Source organism: Neovison vison, chromosome 9 (assembly GCF_020171115.1).
Source record: "Neovison vison isolate M4711 chromosome 9, ASM_NN_V1, whole genome shotgun sequence".
Taxonomy (NCBI): Eukaryota; Metazoa; Chordata; class Mammalia; order Carnivora; family Mustelidae; genus Neogale; species Neogale vison.
Window position 1 is genome coordinate 52,553,317 of NC_058099.1, and position 18,366 is coordinate 52,571,682.

General features: G+C 36.4%; 1 protein-coding gene across 4 annotated transcripts in view; it reads right to left on the reverse strand.

Moving 5' to 3' along the window:
• Positions 1-18,366, reverse strand: part of CCDC171 (coiled-coil domain containing 171) — a 292,691-nt gene that overhangs the window by 122,602 nt on the left and 151,723 nt on the right. For all 4 annotated transcript variants that reach the window (XM_044265626.1, XM_044265625.1, XM_044265624.1 and 1 more), the window contains 3 exons: positions 15,193-15,419; positions 14,526-14,708; positions 9,228-9,413 (listed from right to left, as the gene is read on the reverse strand). In XM_044265626.1, coding sequence (XP_044121561.1) covers positions 9,228-9,413; positions 14,526-14,708; positions 15,193-15,419 — 596 coding nt within the window. The remainder of the gene's footprint in view (positions 1-9,227; positions 9,414-14,525; positions 14,709-15,192; positions 15,420-18,366) is intronic.

The window sequence follows — 18,366 nt, forward strand, 5'->3', positions numbered from 1 at the left end:
CGGACCCAAATTAGACAAAGAACTATTTGGGAGACTTACTGTGAATAAATCTTTATTTTTTCCCTAAGCCATTCTCTCTCAACCAATGTCTGCAGAATTCCAAAACTGTGACAATTCAGAGAATTTAAGATTTTATAATAGTTTCAGAAGCTCTCACCCACTGTCATATCAAAAATCTCACTAAGCATTAAGATAATGGTATTCTTTTTTAAATTCAACATATTCTCCACAAAGTCAAGTACTGTACTCTCCACACAGCAATGGCTCAAATATGTGTATTTATTAGATGAACAAAATTTATTTTTTAAGAAAGATAAATCTGGGGTGATTTTTTAACTTTAGAGAAAGATTATTGGCTTTAAGTTATCCTATAAGTATAAAAATATTTAAATTTTCTATAAATAATAAATACATCTAATATATTTCAGATATAATTGAAAGCTATCAGAATTTAATAGGTACCTAACTTTTCTCAGGAAAAAAATGAGGAAAGACTAGAGTTATACCTTTATTCTAATCCTAATGATTTAGTCATTCTTAATGTCAAACTTAGTAGGGAGAGAGCAAAATTTAAAAAAAAAAAAAATCTCTTCATATAACCAATGTCATTTCAGGACTGTTAATTCAATTTCTCCTTACTCTAATCTATTAATATTTTTCTAAATGCACAGATCTAATGCCCATCAGCAAATGGATAACTAAACAAACCATGATATTTATAGTATAGAATTCTGTGCACTGACTAAAATGATAGTTCATTTAAGGTTTGTTGTTTAAGGCTCGAAGAGTTTTAAACTATTTTAGCCCAGACTTGTGGTTTCTGAGGCAACACAGTTGCCTCAAAAAGTTGGCAGGTTTTTAATCTGTTTGCTTCCAGTCAGTGCCACGTACCAATAAGTACTCCAAGACCCTGAAGGTACCCTCCTTCCTGGTGTGCCTGTTTCCATATGCCCACATGTGTACGCAGGCATTGACCTTAATGGTGATGACCCTGCACCCAGCTAGGTAACAGGTGAGAATAAGAGAACTATCCCTCTAATCTCTTCTAAGCCAATGCCTCACACTTTGGTGTTGGTTAGAGCATCAGCCCATTTTCAGGTACAAATTTCTGTATTAGCTCCTGAAACTATTTTACCTCACAGGTTGACTCTCTCATTACTGTAACTCTGTTTATTTTAATAATTTTTTCATGTATGTCATTAAAAAAAAATATGTAAGGCAGAATCCAAGATGAAATGGTTTGTATAAATGTGACTAAATTTAAATCTAAGCTTAAAGTTAAGAAAAAAATAAATAAAAACAGACTTTACATATGAAATAAAGAAATGCTTCCTAACTAAACTGCTTTAGAGGTGGGGCAGCTGGGTGGCTCAGTCGGTTAAATGGCTGCCTTCAGTTCAAGTCATGATCCCAGCATCCTAGGATCCAGTCCTGTGTTGGGCTCCCTGCTCAGCGGGGAGTCTGCTTCTCCCTCTACCCCTCCCCCCCTTGTTCATGCACTCTCTCTCAATCTCTCTCTCTCTCTCTCTCTCTCAAATAAATAAAATCTTAAAAATAAAACTGTTTCAGATGTTCAGTAGTACTAATGATATTATAGACAAACAATGCAAAATACCTTAGGAATGGAGTGGGGAAGTGGGGAAAAGATAATAAATCTTTGACTTGTTCCACTTTTTTCCATATGACATTTTCCATATCCATTTGTCTATAGCTCCCAATCATAGAGAGGTATGCTAGATCCATGTAGTTCCCGCCTTCAAACCATGTTCCCTTTGCTGACTTGAGATCTTGGAGAATTTTATAACTATTAAACTAGTTCCACTAATTCACAATCAGCAACAGAAAATCGTCTTTCAGGACAGCTGGGTGGCTCAGTTGGTTAAGAGGCTGCCTCTGGGTCAGGCCATGATCCCAGCGTACTGGGATTGAGTCCAGCATCGGACTCCTTGCTCAGCAGGGAGACTGCTTCTCCCTCTGCCTCTGCCTGCCTGTGCTCACTCACTCTCTCTGACAATAAAAAAAAATAATAAAAAAAAAAAAGCGTCTTTCCTAAGCCCACAGATTTTAAGATTTTCTCTTTGTCTCTGCTATTCTATAGATTTCATTTCTCTGTTTCTAGGTGGTTATTCATTTTTTTTCATCCTGCTCACAGTTCAGTGAGTTCCTTTAATTTGAGAAGTTACTCTTTCTTTAAATCTATAAAAGTTTTAGTCATTCTTGCTCAAAATATTGCTTTGTCCTGATTCTGCTTCTAAAAGTTTACTAAACATTTTTCAGTCCACTTTACTCTACTTTCATTCTTTTATTAAATATAACTCATTCTTGGGATGCCTGAGTGGCTCAGTCAGTTAAGTGTTTGCCTTTGGCTTGGGTCATGATCCCAGGGTCCTGGGGATTGAGTCCTGCATCAGGCTCCCTGCTCAGCGGGGAGTCTGCTTCTCCCTCTCCCCCTGCCTGCTGCTCCCCCTACTTGTTATAGCTCTCTCTCTCTGACGAATAAATAAATAAAATCTTTTATGTAAGTGTGTGTGTGTGTGTGTGTGTATGTGTGTGTAAGTGTAATTCTCTTTTTTGTTGGTATTAACTTCCTATTCTCCACCACTTTGTCTCTGCAGAGTGGGTAATTTCCTCACTATCTTTCAGTTCCCTAACATCTCTTCAATGTCTACCCAAAGTTCAAACTGTTCACTGCATTTTTAATTTCAATGACATCTTCATTTCATGTCTTATAATTTCTATTCATACCTTATTTCTCACAATATTTAAAAACATTTAAGTATAATCTAAAGTAACTTTCAACCTGAAAAGTCTTAGAAAGGGAGAATTTGCTTTTTCTGCCTATTTTCAAGATGGGACATCTCTTCCTTCAGACTTGGACCTCAGACCGGAACTAACACCATTGTCTCTCCTGCTTCTCAGGCTTCCAGACTCTAACTGGAACTACACCACTGAGTCTCCTGGGTTTGCAGCTTGCCAACTGCAGATCCTGGGACTTCAGCCTCCACAACTGTGTGAACCAATTCCTTATGATAAATCTCCACCTACATCCTTCTTTGTCTCTTTAGAGTGTCCACTGTATTTGGCTGGGTTCTCATAACTACAAGGATGAACATTCTCTGTACATATGAAAAACATAAATATATACACACACATATGTATATACGCAAACACACACACAATTCTCTGGAGAATCCATTCTAATACAAAACCATCTACACTGATACAGGGGAACAAACAGCATGGACATACTCCCTCTCACACACACAACACACATACAATCATGTTCTCTAAACACACAAAAATTCCATATTGTCTAAAGAAAGCCTCTTATACATTCTGTTTGCTTTTGTCTTCCTCATCTCGGGCTTTATCGGCTCACCTTTAATTGCTTTATAAAGCTAGTTTTTCTTCCTTTCGTTGATAGAGAGGTCTAAGGCTGCACCGTATATTGTTCACTGGTTGTATAAATGGGAATAGTTTTAAAAACTTAGCATCATTTTACATGTACAATGCCTGCTAAGCATGATATGAATAAAGTGTGAACAAAATTTAAAAATGTGTGAAAATTAAAAAAAAAATAAAGTACCTTTCAACACTGAGTATTCCTACCACCTGAGGTACAATTTTCTCATTTGATGTGCAATTCATTTCTTCACATGGTTGTAATATTGAACTTTCCATAAAGTCTCCTGTGCTCTATAAAGCACCCCTACTGAATATTCTCAAGCCTTCTTCTATCAGGTTACATGGGTTCTGCAAGGCCATAGTTTGCCATACAGAAGATCACTGCTCAGCAAGGCAGCCCTTGGACATGAAGGGAGCATAAACCGAGACCTGACTTTCATGGGTGACACAAGCTTGGCCTTCCGTTTCCTTTGTGGCTTTTTCCCCTACCCGATGTCCAGAGCAGCTATCAAATTCCCCTGTAGCTAGCAGGCAGGAACATCTCCTCTCCACTTCCCCATGGGGCAGCCCTTCCCGACGCCCAGTTTCACACCGGTAGCTCTTTCCTAGTCTAATCTCAGGGAAGCCTGGATTTCCCTAATGTTGGGATTACCAACTCTAGCCTGCAGCTTGATGTGTACACCACAGTGAGTTCCCTACACTTCGCCTCCTGTCACTGCCTGGTTGTGGATATCCTCTCTCTTTCTAGTCTCTCAGTATTTCACTCAGTTCGCTTTAAGCTCGGCTATATACTGTGATATATTATCTAGTTTCCACTCCATGTGTTTGGGGTAAGAAGGGAAGTCCTTTCACATGAGCAAAATTTTGATACCATGAAAATGACAAGGACTGTATGAGAGAGATAAATAATAAAACAATCAAATTAAGAACATCGATTTTAAAGTCCTAAGTGAAAAATTAATAAACTGAGTGTAGAAATGTATTTTTAAAAATCAACACAACTAAACAGGGTTGATTTAGGTATGCAAGGCTGGCTTAACATTAAAATACTGAATAATGTAATCAGCAACTTCAGATACAAAATAGTTTGGGCTTTCTGCTCACCTACAGTTCCTATCACATGTTCTTTGGGCTGCTTCTTTGTTTTTTTAAGATCCTTTGAACATTAAAAACCATTCTTTGCTCACGGGCCATACAAACCCAAGCTGTGGGCCATAGTTTGCCAATCCCCGATATAATGCAACATACCAACAGAATAAGGGAGACAAATCATAATTAACCCCACAGATACATAAAAATGTATGGGATAATATCCAACATTTATTCACAATATTTTTATTTATGCATCATCCAGGAAGAAAACTGCTTTAACCCAATAAAGATTTATCAACTAAAAACCTGTAGCAAACTTCCTTTTTTTTTTTATTATTTCTTTTCAGCATTAACAGAATTCATTGTTTATGCACCACACCCAGTGCTCCATGCAATCCGTGCCCTCCATAATACCGACCACCAGGCTCACCCAACTTCCCACCCCCTGCCCTTTCAAAACCTTCAGATTGTTTTTCAGAGTCCATAGTCTCTCATGGTTCATCTCCCCTTCCAATTTCCCTCAACTCCCTTTTCCTCTCCATCTCCCTATGTCCTCCATGTTATTTGTTATGCTCCACACATAAGTGAAATCATATGATAATTGACCCTCTCTGCTTGACTTATTTCACTCAGCATAATCTCTTCCAGTCCCGTCCATGTTGATACAAAAGTTGGGTATTCATCCTTTTTGATGGAGGCATAATACTTCATAGTGTATATGGACCACATCTTCCTTATCCATTCGTCCACTGAAGGGCATCTTGGTTCTTTCCACAGTTTGGCGACTGTGGCCATTGCTGCTATAAACATTGGGGTACAGATGGCCCTTCTTTTCACTACATCTGTATGTTTGGGGTAAATACCCAGTAGTGCAATTACAGGGTCATAGGGAAGTTCTATTTTTAATTTCTTAAGGAATCTCCACACTGCAAACTTCCTTCTTAATGGATAGACTTAAGAAAGAGTCTCTTCAAGGCAGAGAGCAAGATAAGGATGCCTGCTGCCCCTACCCCTACTCAGCACTGAACACTATCAGTGAAGTCAGAAAAAATATAAAGATAAAGGTTTGGAAAGGAAAAATAAACTGTCCCTATAGAACAAATAATATAATGTTCTGTGTAGAAAACCCTAGAAAGTACAGATCAAGTATTATTCAAATTGGTAAGAGAGTTTAGCAATGTGGCTGAATATAAGATTAACATACCTGTCCATGTGCCAGTTTCTTTGTCAAATTCCGTCTGGTGAGGGGCTCCTGAAAGAACTAAATTAGGCAAGCTTTCTTTCAGAGAAAATCTTCCACTAGCTTCTGCCCAGACACTACCGACATGAAATTATCCTACTCAGGTTACTAAGCCATTCCTTAGTGTGGGAGCCTCAGGCTCAAGGCCTGATCTGCTAGTGGAGCCCAAAGCTCTGTCTCCTTCTAAAAGAGCCCAAAGCTCTTCTAACATTGGTTTTGATATCTGCCTGCAGGGTAAGCCCCACGTCTGTTCACAGTGCTAACGCTGATTCCACGCATTGGGGTTTGTTGGTGTTAGAATACTTTTGTCCTTGGAGATTCCTTTACTCTTTGATGCTCTGCTGCAATAAAGGAAGTATCTTGGCCAAAACCTAGCTGTAACATAAAGGAAGGCCGTTCTGAACATCACATCCAATGTATGGAGAAGACGAGCAGGGGAGAGGCAGAGGCAGAGGGAGAAGCAGGCTCCCCGCTGAGCAGGGAGCCTAATGCAGGACTCGATCCCAGGACCCTGGTAATAAGATCTGGGCTGATGGTAGACGCTTAACTGACTGAGCCACTCAGGCATCGCAAGACACTTTACTTTTTAAAACAAAGTTATACACAGGACAAATAAAAAACTATTCATTTAACTATTACTGAAAAAACACAAAAGAATATTTATCAACAACATACTTGCTTTTCAATCAGTATCCTAATTAATTCTCATAAAAATTCTGTAACATAAGTATCATTATCCCTAATTTTGCAGAAGATGAAACTGAGGCTTAGAAAGGTTAAGTTATTTGCCCAAGTGACAGAATGGGGATTTGAATTCGAAAATACTTGTTCCAAGGCCAGTGCTTTTTCTGAACTGTGCTGCCTCCCACAAGAGAGCATTTTCACATCACCACCTGCTAGTTCTAATTAAGAGATAGTAATTAAACAATTCTCCACTCCTGACAATAATATTTAAGCTACTGGCATTTTAAAGAAATTAATATGAACAGCTTTTTATCTGCTGGAAGGTACTACACCTAAACACCAACTCCAAGCTATTACAGAAAGAAAAGACTCCAATAGGACACAGTTATCTGCTTTGTCAACCTCTAGTTAATTGTATTATCTATTAACGGGACATGAAGCATAAAAGTGTTGACCAATGTATTTCTAAAACTGTTCGACTCGACTAGTAATCAAAGAAATACAAATTAGAGTGACAAGGCCATATTGATGAAATAGGCAAAATTTTTTAAGTAAAAATAGCCAGGTTGGGTAAAAAGTGAAACTGCTATACATTTTAGGAGAGAACTTAACTCATAAATATTTGCTGTAGGCCAATTTATAATATTTACACTTTAAAATTCGTGTGGCCTTTCACCTAGCAACTCCTCATCTAGGAAGTTATGCTAAAAATAATCACAGATATGTATATAAGGATTTAGCCACAAGTTTACTCATCTTACAACTACATGGAAGGAGGGAAGGGAGGAAGGAAGGAAGGAAGGAAGGAAGGAAGGAAACTGAAGTGAAAGAAACTAGGTTAATTAACTATGCATATTCAAAAGAATTCCATCAGCCATGAAAGATGAAGACACTGCTATATTTATTGACAAGGGAAGAAATTGTTGACATGATTATTTTAGAAAATAAATTAAAAATTATATATAACAGTATTATTATATTTTCACTAACCTATATTTGGTTATATTTCTATTATTTATAAAACATAAGGACTGAAATAATATACAACAAAATCTTGACTATAGATATATCTGATGATATGATTTGGGATTCTTTTAACTTTCATTTTTCTTCTATTATTTTTACACAATGGAATTTATTATTTGTGTAAAAAAAGGGAGAAAAAATTTTTGATATCACAGAATCATATCAGCTAGTAAAAATGTCTACAACTATTATTAATATATATTAAGTAATATGTTATGAAATAGTATGTACATTCTCATTTATGTAAGAAAAACTATATATATTAGGTTGAACCATACAAAACTGCTGGCATTTGTCTGTTTTTCATTTATAAAAACAGCAATTTCAAGGGGGTCAACTTAATACACATATTAGGAAAAATACATTCCAAAATATTAATAGTATCCTAGGAGTTCTAGGAGGCCTTTTTTTTTTTCGTTAAGGTCATCTATATTTCCTTCTTTAAATTCATCTGTATTTTCTTTTTTAAATTTCACTAATTTTTAATTTTTTCTAAAACACTAAATACCAGTCTCTATATTTATAGGCCAGAAGACCCCAAGCAAGTCAACTGAACTCTCTTAGTTTCATCAAAAAACAATGGATGTGGGCCACGTGGGTAGATCAGTCTGTTGAGCATCGACCTTCGGCTCAGGTCATGATCTCAGCGTCCTGGGATTGAGCCCTGCATCAGGCTCCTTTCTCAAGAGAAAACCTGCTTCTCCACCTGTCTCTACCGCTCCCCCTGCTTGTAGTATCTCTGTCAAATAAATAATATCTTTTTAAAAAATGGGAATATACCGAACAGAAAAATAAATTCAAAATGGATTCAAGACCTAATGTGAGACTTGAAACCATAAAAATCCTAGAGGAGAACACAGACAGTAATCTCTTTAACATCAGCCATAGCAACTTCCTTCTAGATACATCTCCTGAAGCCAGGGAAACAAAAGCAGAAATGGACTATTGGGACCTCAGGATAAAATGCTTCTACACAGCAAAGGAAACAATCAACAAAACTACAAGACAACTTACAGAAGGAGATATTTGCAGATGACATATCTAATAAAGGATCAATATTCAAAATAGATAAAGAATTTATAAGACTCAACACCCAAAAAATAATAATCCAATTTAAAAGTGGACAGAAGACATGAATACCCATTTTTCCAAAGAAGACATACAGTACAATTCTATTATACTTTATAGTCAACATTTCCCAAAGATACCACAGTCCTAAATCCATTAATGAAACTTTCTAAATGACAACTATTTTATTCTTTTCTCTTCTAAGTAGTTTTGCCACAAATATATGACAGAGAGAACAACTTTTCCAAATCAAACCATCCTCCTCCCCAGACACGCACTTCTGTAAGAATCAGACAGACCCAGCCCCAAAACTTTTCAAAATCCAAAAGATACGTAGAGTTTCAAAGTCCAGGAGGCATAAAACAAGTAAAAGAAAAGAACTAAAGAGAAGAGGAAACAAGTTAAATGAAAACTTGTTAAAGTTAATGAAGTTAAATGGAAAAAAAAAAAACTTGATATAGTAATTATTACTGGAAAGACCCCTACAACTTTGTTTTCAGCTATCAAGTAAAACCTACTTCTACATTTTTGATACATGTGAATGGACTCTTGGAATTGAGGTCCCAGAACCAAGTTCATTCCATCCTTATGAACTTGTATAGGATAAAATTTCAGATCTTGGGTTCTATTCCCTAGCCAGGAGATATAAATGAGTCCCTGGAAGATCCACACCTACAGGAAACAAATGACTACGCAAGAGATACTGTCCTACCTTAACAGCTTCTCCCAGAGTTTGGTTTTTGTCAGCTTCCTCACTGGAATGCAGTTCAAGTCTGTAATTCAACTCCTGTAGCTGCTGTGCCTGCTCGTTCAGTAGCATTTGGGCCTGTTGTTCCCGAAGTAATGCATTATTCAGTTCTTCACATGCACTTTCAAACTTCTCATGGGTGATCAATTTCTGAAAAGAGGTTAAAAAATTCACTTATAAGCTAGCTGCGTGGTTGTATCATTTAATTTTCAGAATTTGATTTGCCAACATAGACTGTAACACACACATTTCTAAGTGTCTGATACATGACAAAAGTACAACTTGTTTTTCTTAATCTCACAAATCAAGATTAAAAAAATCACTCTGGTTTCTAACGCTGAACAGCTATATTCCCAAAGTGATCATTTTTAATCAAATAAAATCCCAGGAAACTTATTCAAGTTCACATAAATCCATAATGCCCAGTTTACATTTTCATACATGAGCACTTATTATAAAGAATGCGATTGCAGGAACTAAAGCCTTTAACGAGTACTGATGATTTTAAGTGACTACATGAAAATCTGTGTTCGGCATACATTACTATTCACGTCTCCCTGGTCAAACAACCTCTCCTTCAAGAGTCCTTACCAGACCATCCCTTCTCCCCTCCTCAGACTCCTCACACGGCCATACCATATTCTATTATTTTCTTTACAGTCATTTATCATTCTCTAAATTCACTTCATGTAACTATTCCCTTTTTTACTGCCTGTCTGCACTCTGCCACCAACCCCATGTCTAAGGATGGGAACACCCCTGGGCAGAGACCTCATTCTTCTTTCCCACCCAACACACAGTAGAGTGCCTGGTACTCAGTAGTGGCCAGCAGGTATTTGTTGAGTGAAAGAATATTCCTACATGAACATCTACAAATAAAACTTTGCGCCAGAATATATAGCAGAGTTTTTACAGTATCATCTAAATCTAAAGACTGCTTTCAAGAACGGAGAGATACATCTGTCTAAACAGTTCTAGCCAGGGGCCATCCCTTAAAGGGTGGGGAATCCACGGCAGGACACACATGTATTATCTCCTGTTCAAAACAATTAAGCAAATGAAAATTAATTACAGCAGACAACAAGAGACATCTTGATCTTGAAGAACAAAGTGTGGGAATGTTTCACACAAGGGAAGCACCCTGAGAAACATATATGGAAAACTAAAAGGCACGGTACAAGTCAATTAACCACGCTGTATATATAAATATATATGTCTATTTAAGACTGATAACTTTTCCATTGGTGAAAAGATTTGAAGGTAAATATAATTAACCACAAATATAAAGCAAATTGATTTAAAATTTTTTTTAATTTTGGGGGGAGGGGAAGAGCAGAATAAAAATCCTATTGATTCTAGGCATCTGGAATATATAAACCAGTGCAGTTGAATGTGGACTTTATCTCTGAGTTTTCTGCCACATGAGACAAATGTGCTTGGCTACAGTTTCCTCGTGGACCAACAACAGCATGCATGCATCTCAGGCAGAGAAGAAACGTTCTGCTAGAACTAAGTTTGAGGATAAGTTTATTACTTGGCTCTTTCTGTATCATAATATAGTTTTAACTCAGTTTTACTTTGGCTGCGGGTACCTTGCCTGCTGCCTCCCACAAGCAACTGTCTTTTACTATTATTTGCCTTTTCAAAGGTGGATATAACACACTCCTCAACACTGATTAAATTTTAAAGTCTCACATAAACAACAGCAACATTCTAGCATAAAAATAGACAGGGAATGATTTACCTGAGTCGACACAAGGTAACAGGAATGATCCCAAGCACAGAGGAAAGAAAGTTGCCTCATTTCCTGAGAGTCCTCTAGGATCCTGTATTGGATGTATCTCTGATACTTTTACAGTGTTTAGATGTGCAGGAACACTCATCTTGTACTCCCTCCTAACAGCTGCCTTACTCTCCACATTGTCCCATTATAGCTAAACCCTCCACTTCGAGAACATCAGCTTTAACGGCCTCCTCTGGGCACTCCTGTTCATTTCAACCTCTTACCTACCATCCCTCTCTCCCCTGATGCCACAGCGCTCTTCTCAGTCTTATGAACAGATATTTTTATACTACTTCTACCTTTTATTTGTTATGTTGTTTTAAAGTATCACTCCTCGCCATCAGACCACCTGTCACTTGACCTCTATAAATCATGATGCCCATCATTCCCCAGGACTTCCACCCACTCCTCCAAAATTTCTCCTTCACCTTAAAACTTGGCTTATTTTAGCCTCTCTCTTGTCTATCTATCCCTCTCAAAGACTGGCTCAATTCTGTTCACTCTTCAGAAAGTAAACAGGATCAAACAAGTAGAGCGAAGGAGAATAAGAAAGAGATGGTGTGGAAAAGCAGCTATAAGGACCAATAAAGCAAAAAAAGAAAAGAGAAAAAAATCATGGGAGTTGGCTGTTCAAGAACAACTGTCAGTAGATGAACACAGTACTCAGAAGCAATAAAAACACTGAACAGCTTTTGCAGGCAGGATGTTTCCCTTTACATTACAATTTTAGACCAACTATAAAGAAGCTATTTTATCTTCCTCCTATGTGCTTTGACTGAATTCAGGGAAAGATGAGGATTGCAAGTATACTCTCCATTTTTTAGAGAAAAGTAGCATCATTTTTCCATCTGCTCTGTTTTTAATGAAACAAACCTTTATTAACACAACTAGATATAGATGCTAACTGCTATAGTGAAGTAGTTAAAAGCATTTGTTTTGGAACCAGATTAATCAGGTCCAAATCTTGTCAATTCTACTTACTAACTTTGTGATTCTGGGCAAGTTACTCAGCTGCTCCACGTCCCATGTTCCTCGTTTATAAAATAAAGATAATCATAATTTTTGAACAACTACTGATATAAGAGGACTAAATGAATCAACTCCTTGAAGTGTTTAGGGTCAGTGCCTGATACAGGGTCAACTTGGTCATTAAATATTAGAAATCATCACTTATGTCACACCTTCCAACTGTATGTCAAAGTATAAAAATCTCATTCCGTCAATTACTACTCCAATTGATCCTATTTTTATTTCTATACTTTAGTGAAAGCAATTCACCCTAAACACTTCTGGAATATATACTTAGCATTTCCCCCAAGTCAGCTATTCAACCAAAGTTCTTACAAGAGGATTCTGTCACCTTCTAGCAACATTTCTTCAAACTCTAACCTTCTCTCTGGATCCTAAAAACTGAGTCCTGACTATTTCCAAACTAATTAGAGATAAGATGTTAACTTGTTTTCCTAATACTTGGCTAGGGACTAGGAAATCCTATTGTAGGAATACCTAGAATTCCTCTTACATATTTCAGAAAGCAACAATTTCCAGGAAAATCATGATCATCTACACCTTAAAAAAAAAAAGTTGAGTATATTTTAAATCTCAAATTGTATCAATAGCTGTTTCCATCCATTTTTGCCTCAACCTCCCAGATTTAGTTAGTATACACAACTAAAAGCAAATCAAAAGGAGGCAGAGACACACTCCAAAGGAACAGGCTTTTAAAAGTATAAACAACTCTTTAAATATAATCACAAAAGAAAACTGGAAAAAAAAAGAAGTATCTATTAACAGGAGACTGTGTCAAACAGATTTTGATATATTCATATTATAGAACAGTATTCAATTACCTAAAATGGAATTAATAACTGACACAAGAAAATGCTTCTAGAACTATAAGTAAACATTAACATTTGTATGCATGTTTTGCATATTGTACATGAAAATCATTCTAAATTACAACTGTGTATAAGAGCATGCATCTGCACATGTACACACACAAAAATGTAGGGAACAAAACCCATCCACAATTCAATGTTAATTGGTTATGTGTAGTAAGATTAGAGTGCTTTGAGTTTCTTCTTTACACTTTTTTAATTTTTATTACATTATTATTTTTATAATAAAAAATATTGAGGCAGCTCTATAATTTTAGCTTCTCTGAACAAAAAACTAAGAAAGTGAGGCAAAAACTGGTATCTTAGACATTCACTGACAAGAAAACTATTACTTATCTCCAATAAGAAGGGTAATTCACGATTACTTAACCTGACTAATTTATAAGAACTTTTGGCCCTTTCAAGGCATAGCTACTTGAAATAATAATTAACATGAGTAATTTACATTATCATAGGATTCGTAACTAAACTGCTATCTGCCACTCTCTTTCCACAAATGTTAAAACTGTAAATTCCAAATTAGCCATTTAAACTGAAGTTGAACTTGCAAGAAGCCTACTGCTGGATTTAGGAAACAAATTTTGTATTTGTATTTATATTAGCTGTCATCAGTTGGACACAGTTGTGAAGTTTCAGGGTGACCGTATGTTCCTGTATTCACACTGAGAACAACAGTGCTCCTGACTAAGCCGGGTGGCCAATGGAGTATGCGGATAGTGCCATTTTACCATGCTTCATAGATTTATGCATTCTGATCTTGACTTACCGTTATTTGGTATCCAGGCTGTCTTTTCTCAACTACCTCCTGTTTTCTTAAATAATACATGAGTTCGACAGAAGTCAGACTGAACATTTCTTTGGAAAAGCAATTTGATTTCAAATGAGATAATCTAGTTTACTCAACATAGTTTAAAAGGAAAAGAGAGGACATCCTACCTCCCATTCCAAACATCAGGTTCCTCAATTGGGAGAAGTATTTTATTATTTTTTTTTTATACATTTGGGGGTTTGTTTGCTAAAGCAGTTAATCTATCCTAAAATATAATTTCCTCTTTTTCTACACTTTCAGCCAGAGTATATATTTTAACAGGGCTATGAGTTCTGCTGACAGAGAATTAGTATTCCTTTAAGCATCTGGTATTAACTTCTGGTTTTGGGGGATATCATTGAGATAGAACACGTTTAAATGTAAGGTGTACAACCTGTTGATTTGATACACTTATATATCACAATATGATTACTACCATTGCTTTAGCTAACACCGCTATCACGTGACATAATTATCATTCCTTCTTGCAATGAGAACATTTAAGATCTAGTTGCTCAGCATCTTTGACTTATATGATGCAGTATTGCTGGAGAATTTTAGAAGGGAGGTTTTCTGAAGAAAAAGAAATTCTATTAATGGGACTCTGAATTATTCAAAAAAAAACGATCAAAAGTTAAAACAAATATATAGATATATGGATCATATATATGTCTATGTATGTGTATGTGTATCATACTCACGTGGCTATGTGTTTGTGTGTATATATCTATCAGAAGTATAGAGCCACAGTATTGTAAATCACACATACTTACAGACTGCTTAAATTCATTTAATTGCATCTGGAGACCCTGGGCTTTGTCAAGCTCCTTTTTCATCTCATTCATGCTGCGTTTGAATTCTGTGACCTCCAAGCGCAGGGAGCGGCGCTCCACTTCCGCCGCGTGCAGTCTTTGTGTAAATCCAAGTATTTGCTTCTGTAATGATGCCGTGCTTTTCTGTTGTTAATCAAGAGCAATTTTACAAACAGGAACTACATGTTTACTAATAAATCAGCAGCCATGGCCACTTTACCAACTTTAATGCATCTTGGATTATACAGAGAAAGATACTTGCTGTAACTGACACTCAGAGGTGAAAGCTTTATTTTGTATGTGACCAATAATGTGGCTGATATGAAATCAACAGCCAAAGAAAATAAATAATCTAATGGCTAGGAAAGGGAACTGACATTTGTTTATGTCTCACAGCATTCTGTGGCAGCCTACATCTAGAAAATAGTAAATTCACAACTCACGCCAGAACTTTTGTATTTGGATATTTTAGACACTTACTTGGAAGTGCTTTTATGTACTGCATTAAAGACTACATGAAATCTAATCTAAATACATTCATGCACAACTAATTTAAACTACAAGTGAGTGTGATTCAGAGTTAAGTTTACAATTCTAAAGTCACTATTTAATGAAATTGCATACATACCAAAATGGGCACATGGCCACGGAGACCATACTTCAGGACAAGCGTGTTTACTTTATGAAGTCCACGAGCCAGCCGTTGAACCAGAGAATCTTTTTCTATGTAAGTAATACTCCTGCCACTGTGTACAGGTGTACTCTCCATTGCCAGACTAACTTTATCCATGAGTTTTGCAAAAGAACTCTTGGCTGCACCTATGAGTAAATGTCCACAGATTCTGGAATTTGGATCTTCAGGGGGAAAAAAAAAAAAAAAAAGAAAAAAGAGGCAGAAAAGATGTGAACGTTCTCTGTTCATTTCACAACTCTACCAATAGCAACCCAATTAAAATGTTTTTTTCAGTTATATAATTCCCATTCACCTGTTGTGATTCATTCAGAAAGTCCCCTCCCACATTAATTTTCACTAGGACAAAAAGGAATGCAGAAAACAGCTCACCCACTAAACAACATATGTAAAGAAAATCTGCATGTATTTACATTATATCATTTACACTGAACACTATGACACCAAAAATTCATCATCACTCTTTGCTTTGTTTTAAAACCTAACATAAATTCATTTTCTATTTACAACTACTGAAGCTTGTTACCTTAATGTCATACTATTTATATTCTCAGACAAGAAAATATAATTTGCCTTATTCTAAGGCAATTAAAATTTTACAACGACAATTACTTATTTCCCCACAGGACTTTGGTAATCATCCCTCTCACATAATGGACTTAAGGTCCCTGCATATCCACCATGGCCTGCTTGCTGCTAGATTCATCAGGTCTGTAATTAATAATTGTGTTTAATGTTGATAAATAAAATTGTCAGTGCACTTTCTACTAATTGGTATTCCAGATAATGGTTAATGGGTTTATTTATGCCTTAATAAAAGTCGTGTAATTTAGTTTTCCCTCTGCTAGGCAGGTCTTAATCTGTCATTACTTGTTTTATGATACTATCTGTGTAAAATGACAAGCATGGAGAGATTATTTAAATTCAGTAGTATACCATTCTACATTGCAAGAGCCTCTGCTGGTGAAGTTAACTTAAATTTTGTCTTTATATCATAAACACAAAAAAAGATATTTGGCCAGTTTTGTCCAATAGAAAAATGTTTTATAATTCTAAGAATGCATATGGTTCAACATTAAAGAACAATATTGGCTAAGAAGGTGATTAATCAGTGTTTTTCTAAGTCAGAAAGAACAATCTCACAGAGGCCCGGTGTTCAAAAATGTGAGGCTTCTTTTATTTCTTTATTCTTCAGTGGATAAAAGGAAAGATAAATTTTTAAATTTATGCAGCAGTCGTGGGGCACCTGGGTGGCTCAGTCGGTTAAGCATCAGACCTTGATTTTGGCTCAGGTCGTGATCTCCCGGTATGAGACTGAGCCCTGTGTTGAGCTCAGCACTCAGCAGGGAGTCTGCTGGAGATTCTCTTTCTCCCTCTTCTCTGCCCCCTCCCTCTGCTAGCATGCACTCTCTCTTTCTCTCTCTCTCAAATAAGTAAATAAATCTTTTTTAAAAAATGTATGCAGCAATCAGATTTTGGAAGCCAGAACCGCCTAAAAGTTATACATAAAATAAAAATTATAAATTGGATAAAAGCATAATACCCCTCATGTGGAATTTATTTCTATCAGTTATTGATGCATTGACTTTTAACAATAGAAGGTGATACAAATTTAATTCTTTATGCCTCTCATAAACCTATTCTCTAAGGATCCCATTGATGGAAGGTATATGAAGTATAATTAAAATACATAGTTTCTTTGTTAACAATCAATTCTTTAAATAAGTCATGAATAAAAAGGGTGCAGTGCTTCACATACCACTTATACAGAGCACTGATTTAAAAGAATTAAACTAGTGTTTATTGGGTCACTATTGAAAAAAATAAACAGTAAAAGTTATATTAACTATAACATGCAATATTATACATCATTCCAGTGCCTAATATATGTATTCCCAGTTTCTTAATTGGCTTGCAACTCCTTAACTGTGTCTTTTGTTATCTCAGTAAACCCTGTATTTGCCCTGGGCCAGCCTAACATATATGCATATTTTGTGTGTGTTTATTGGATTAATTATACTTCATTTTACTTCCATAGCAGCTGAAACATGCTGAACATAAGGATGCACTCAATAATACCAAGAAAGACACGTAGATCAATGGAACACAATAGAGAGCCCAGAAATGAAACCTCAACTCCATGGTCAACTACTCTTCAACAAAGTAGGAAAGACGATCCAATAGAAAAAAATACAGTCTCTTCAACAAATGGTATTATAAAATTGGACAGCCACATGCAGAACAACGAAATTGGACCATTTCCTTAACACCACAGACAAAATAGACTCAAAATGGATGAAAGATCTAAATGTGAGACAGGAATCCATCAAAATCCTAGAAGAGAACACAGGCAGCAACCTTTATGACCTTGGCCACAGCAACTTCTTGTTAGACACATCTCCAAAGGCAAGGGAAACAAAAGCAAAAGTGAACTATTGGGACTTCATTGAGATTTTAAAAAAAAAAAAAAAACTGCACAGCAAAGGAAATAGTCAACAAAACTAAAAGACAACCTATGGAATGGGAGAAGATACTTGCAAATGACATATCAGGTAAAGGGCTAGTATCCAAAATCTGTAAAGAACTTGACAAATTCAACGGCCCCCCCAACCAAAAAAAAAAAAAAAATGGGCAGAAGGCACGAACAGACATTTCTCCAGAGAAGACATACAAATGGCCAGGAGACACATGACTCGGCATCAGGGAAATACAAACCAAAACTGTAATGAGATACCACTCATTCACACCAATCAGGATGGCTAAAATTAACAAGTCAGGAAATGACAAATGTTGGAGAGAATGCAGAAAAAGAGGAACCCTCCTACACAGTTGGTGGGAATGTAAACTGGTACAGCCATTCTGGAAAACAGTATGGAGGTTTTGCAAAAAAAATTGAAAACAGAGCTACCCTACGAGCCAGGAATTGCACCACTAGGTATTTACCCAAAGGATACAAACGTTGTGATCTGAAGGGGCACATGCATCCAAATGTTTATAGCAGCAATGTCCACAATAGCCAAACTATGGAAAGAACCCAGACGTCTATCAACAGATGAATGGATAAGGAAGATGTGGTGTGTGATATCACACACACACACACACAATGGCATT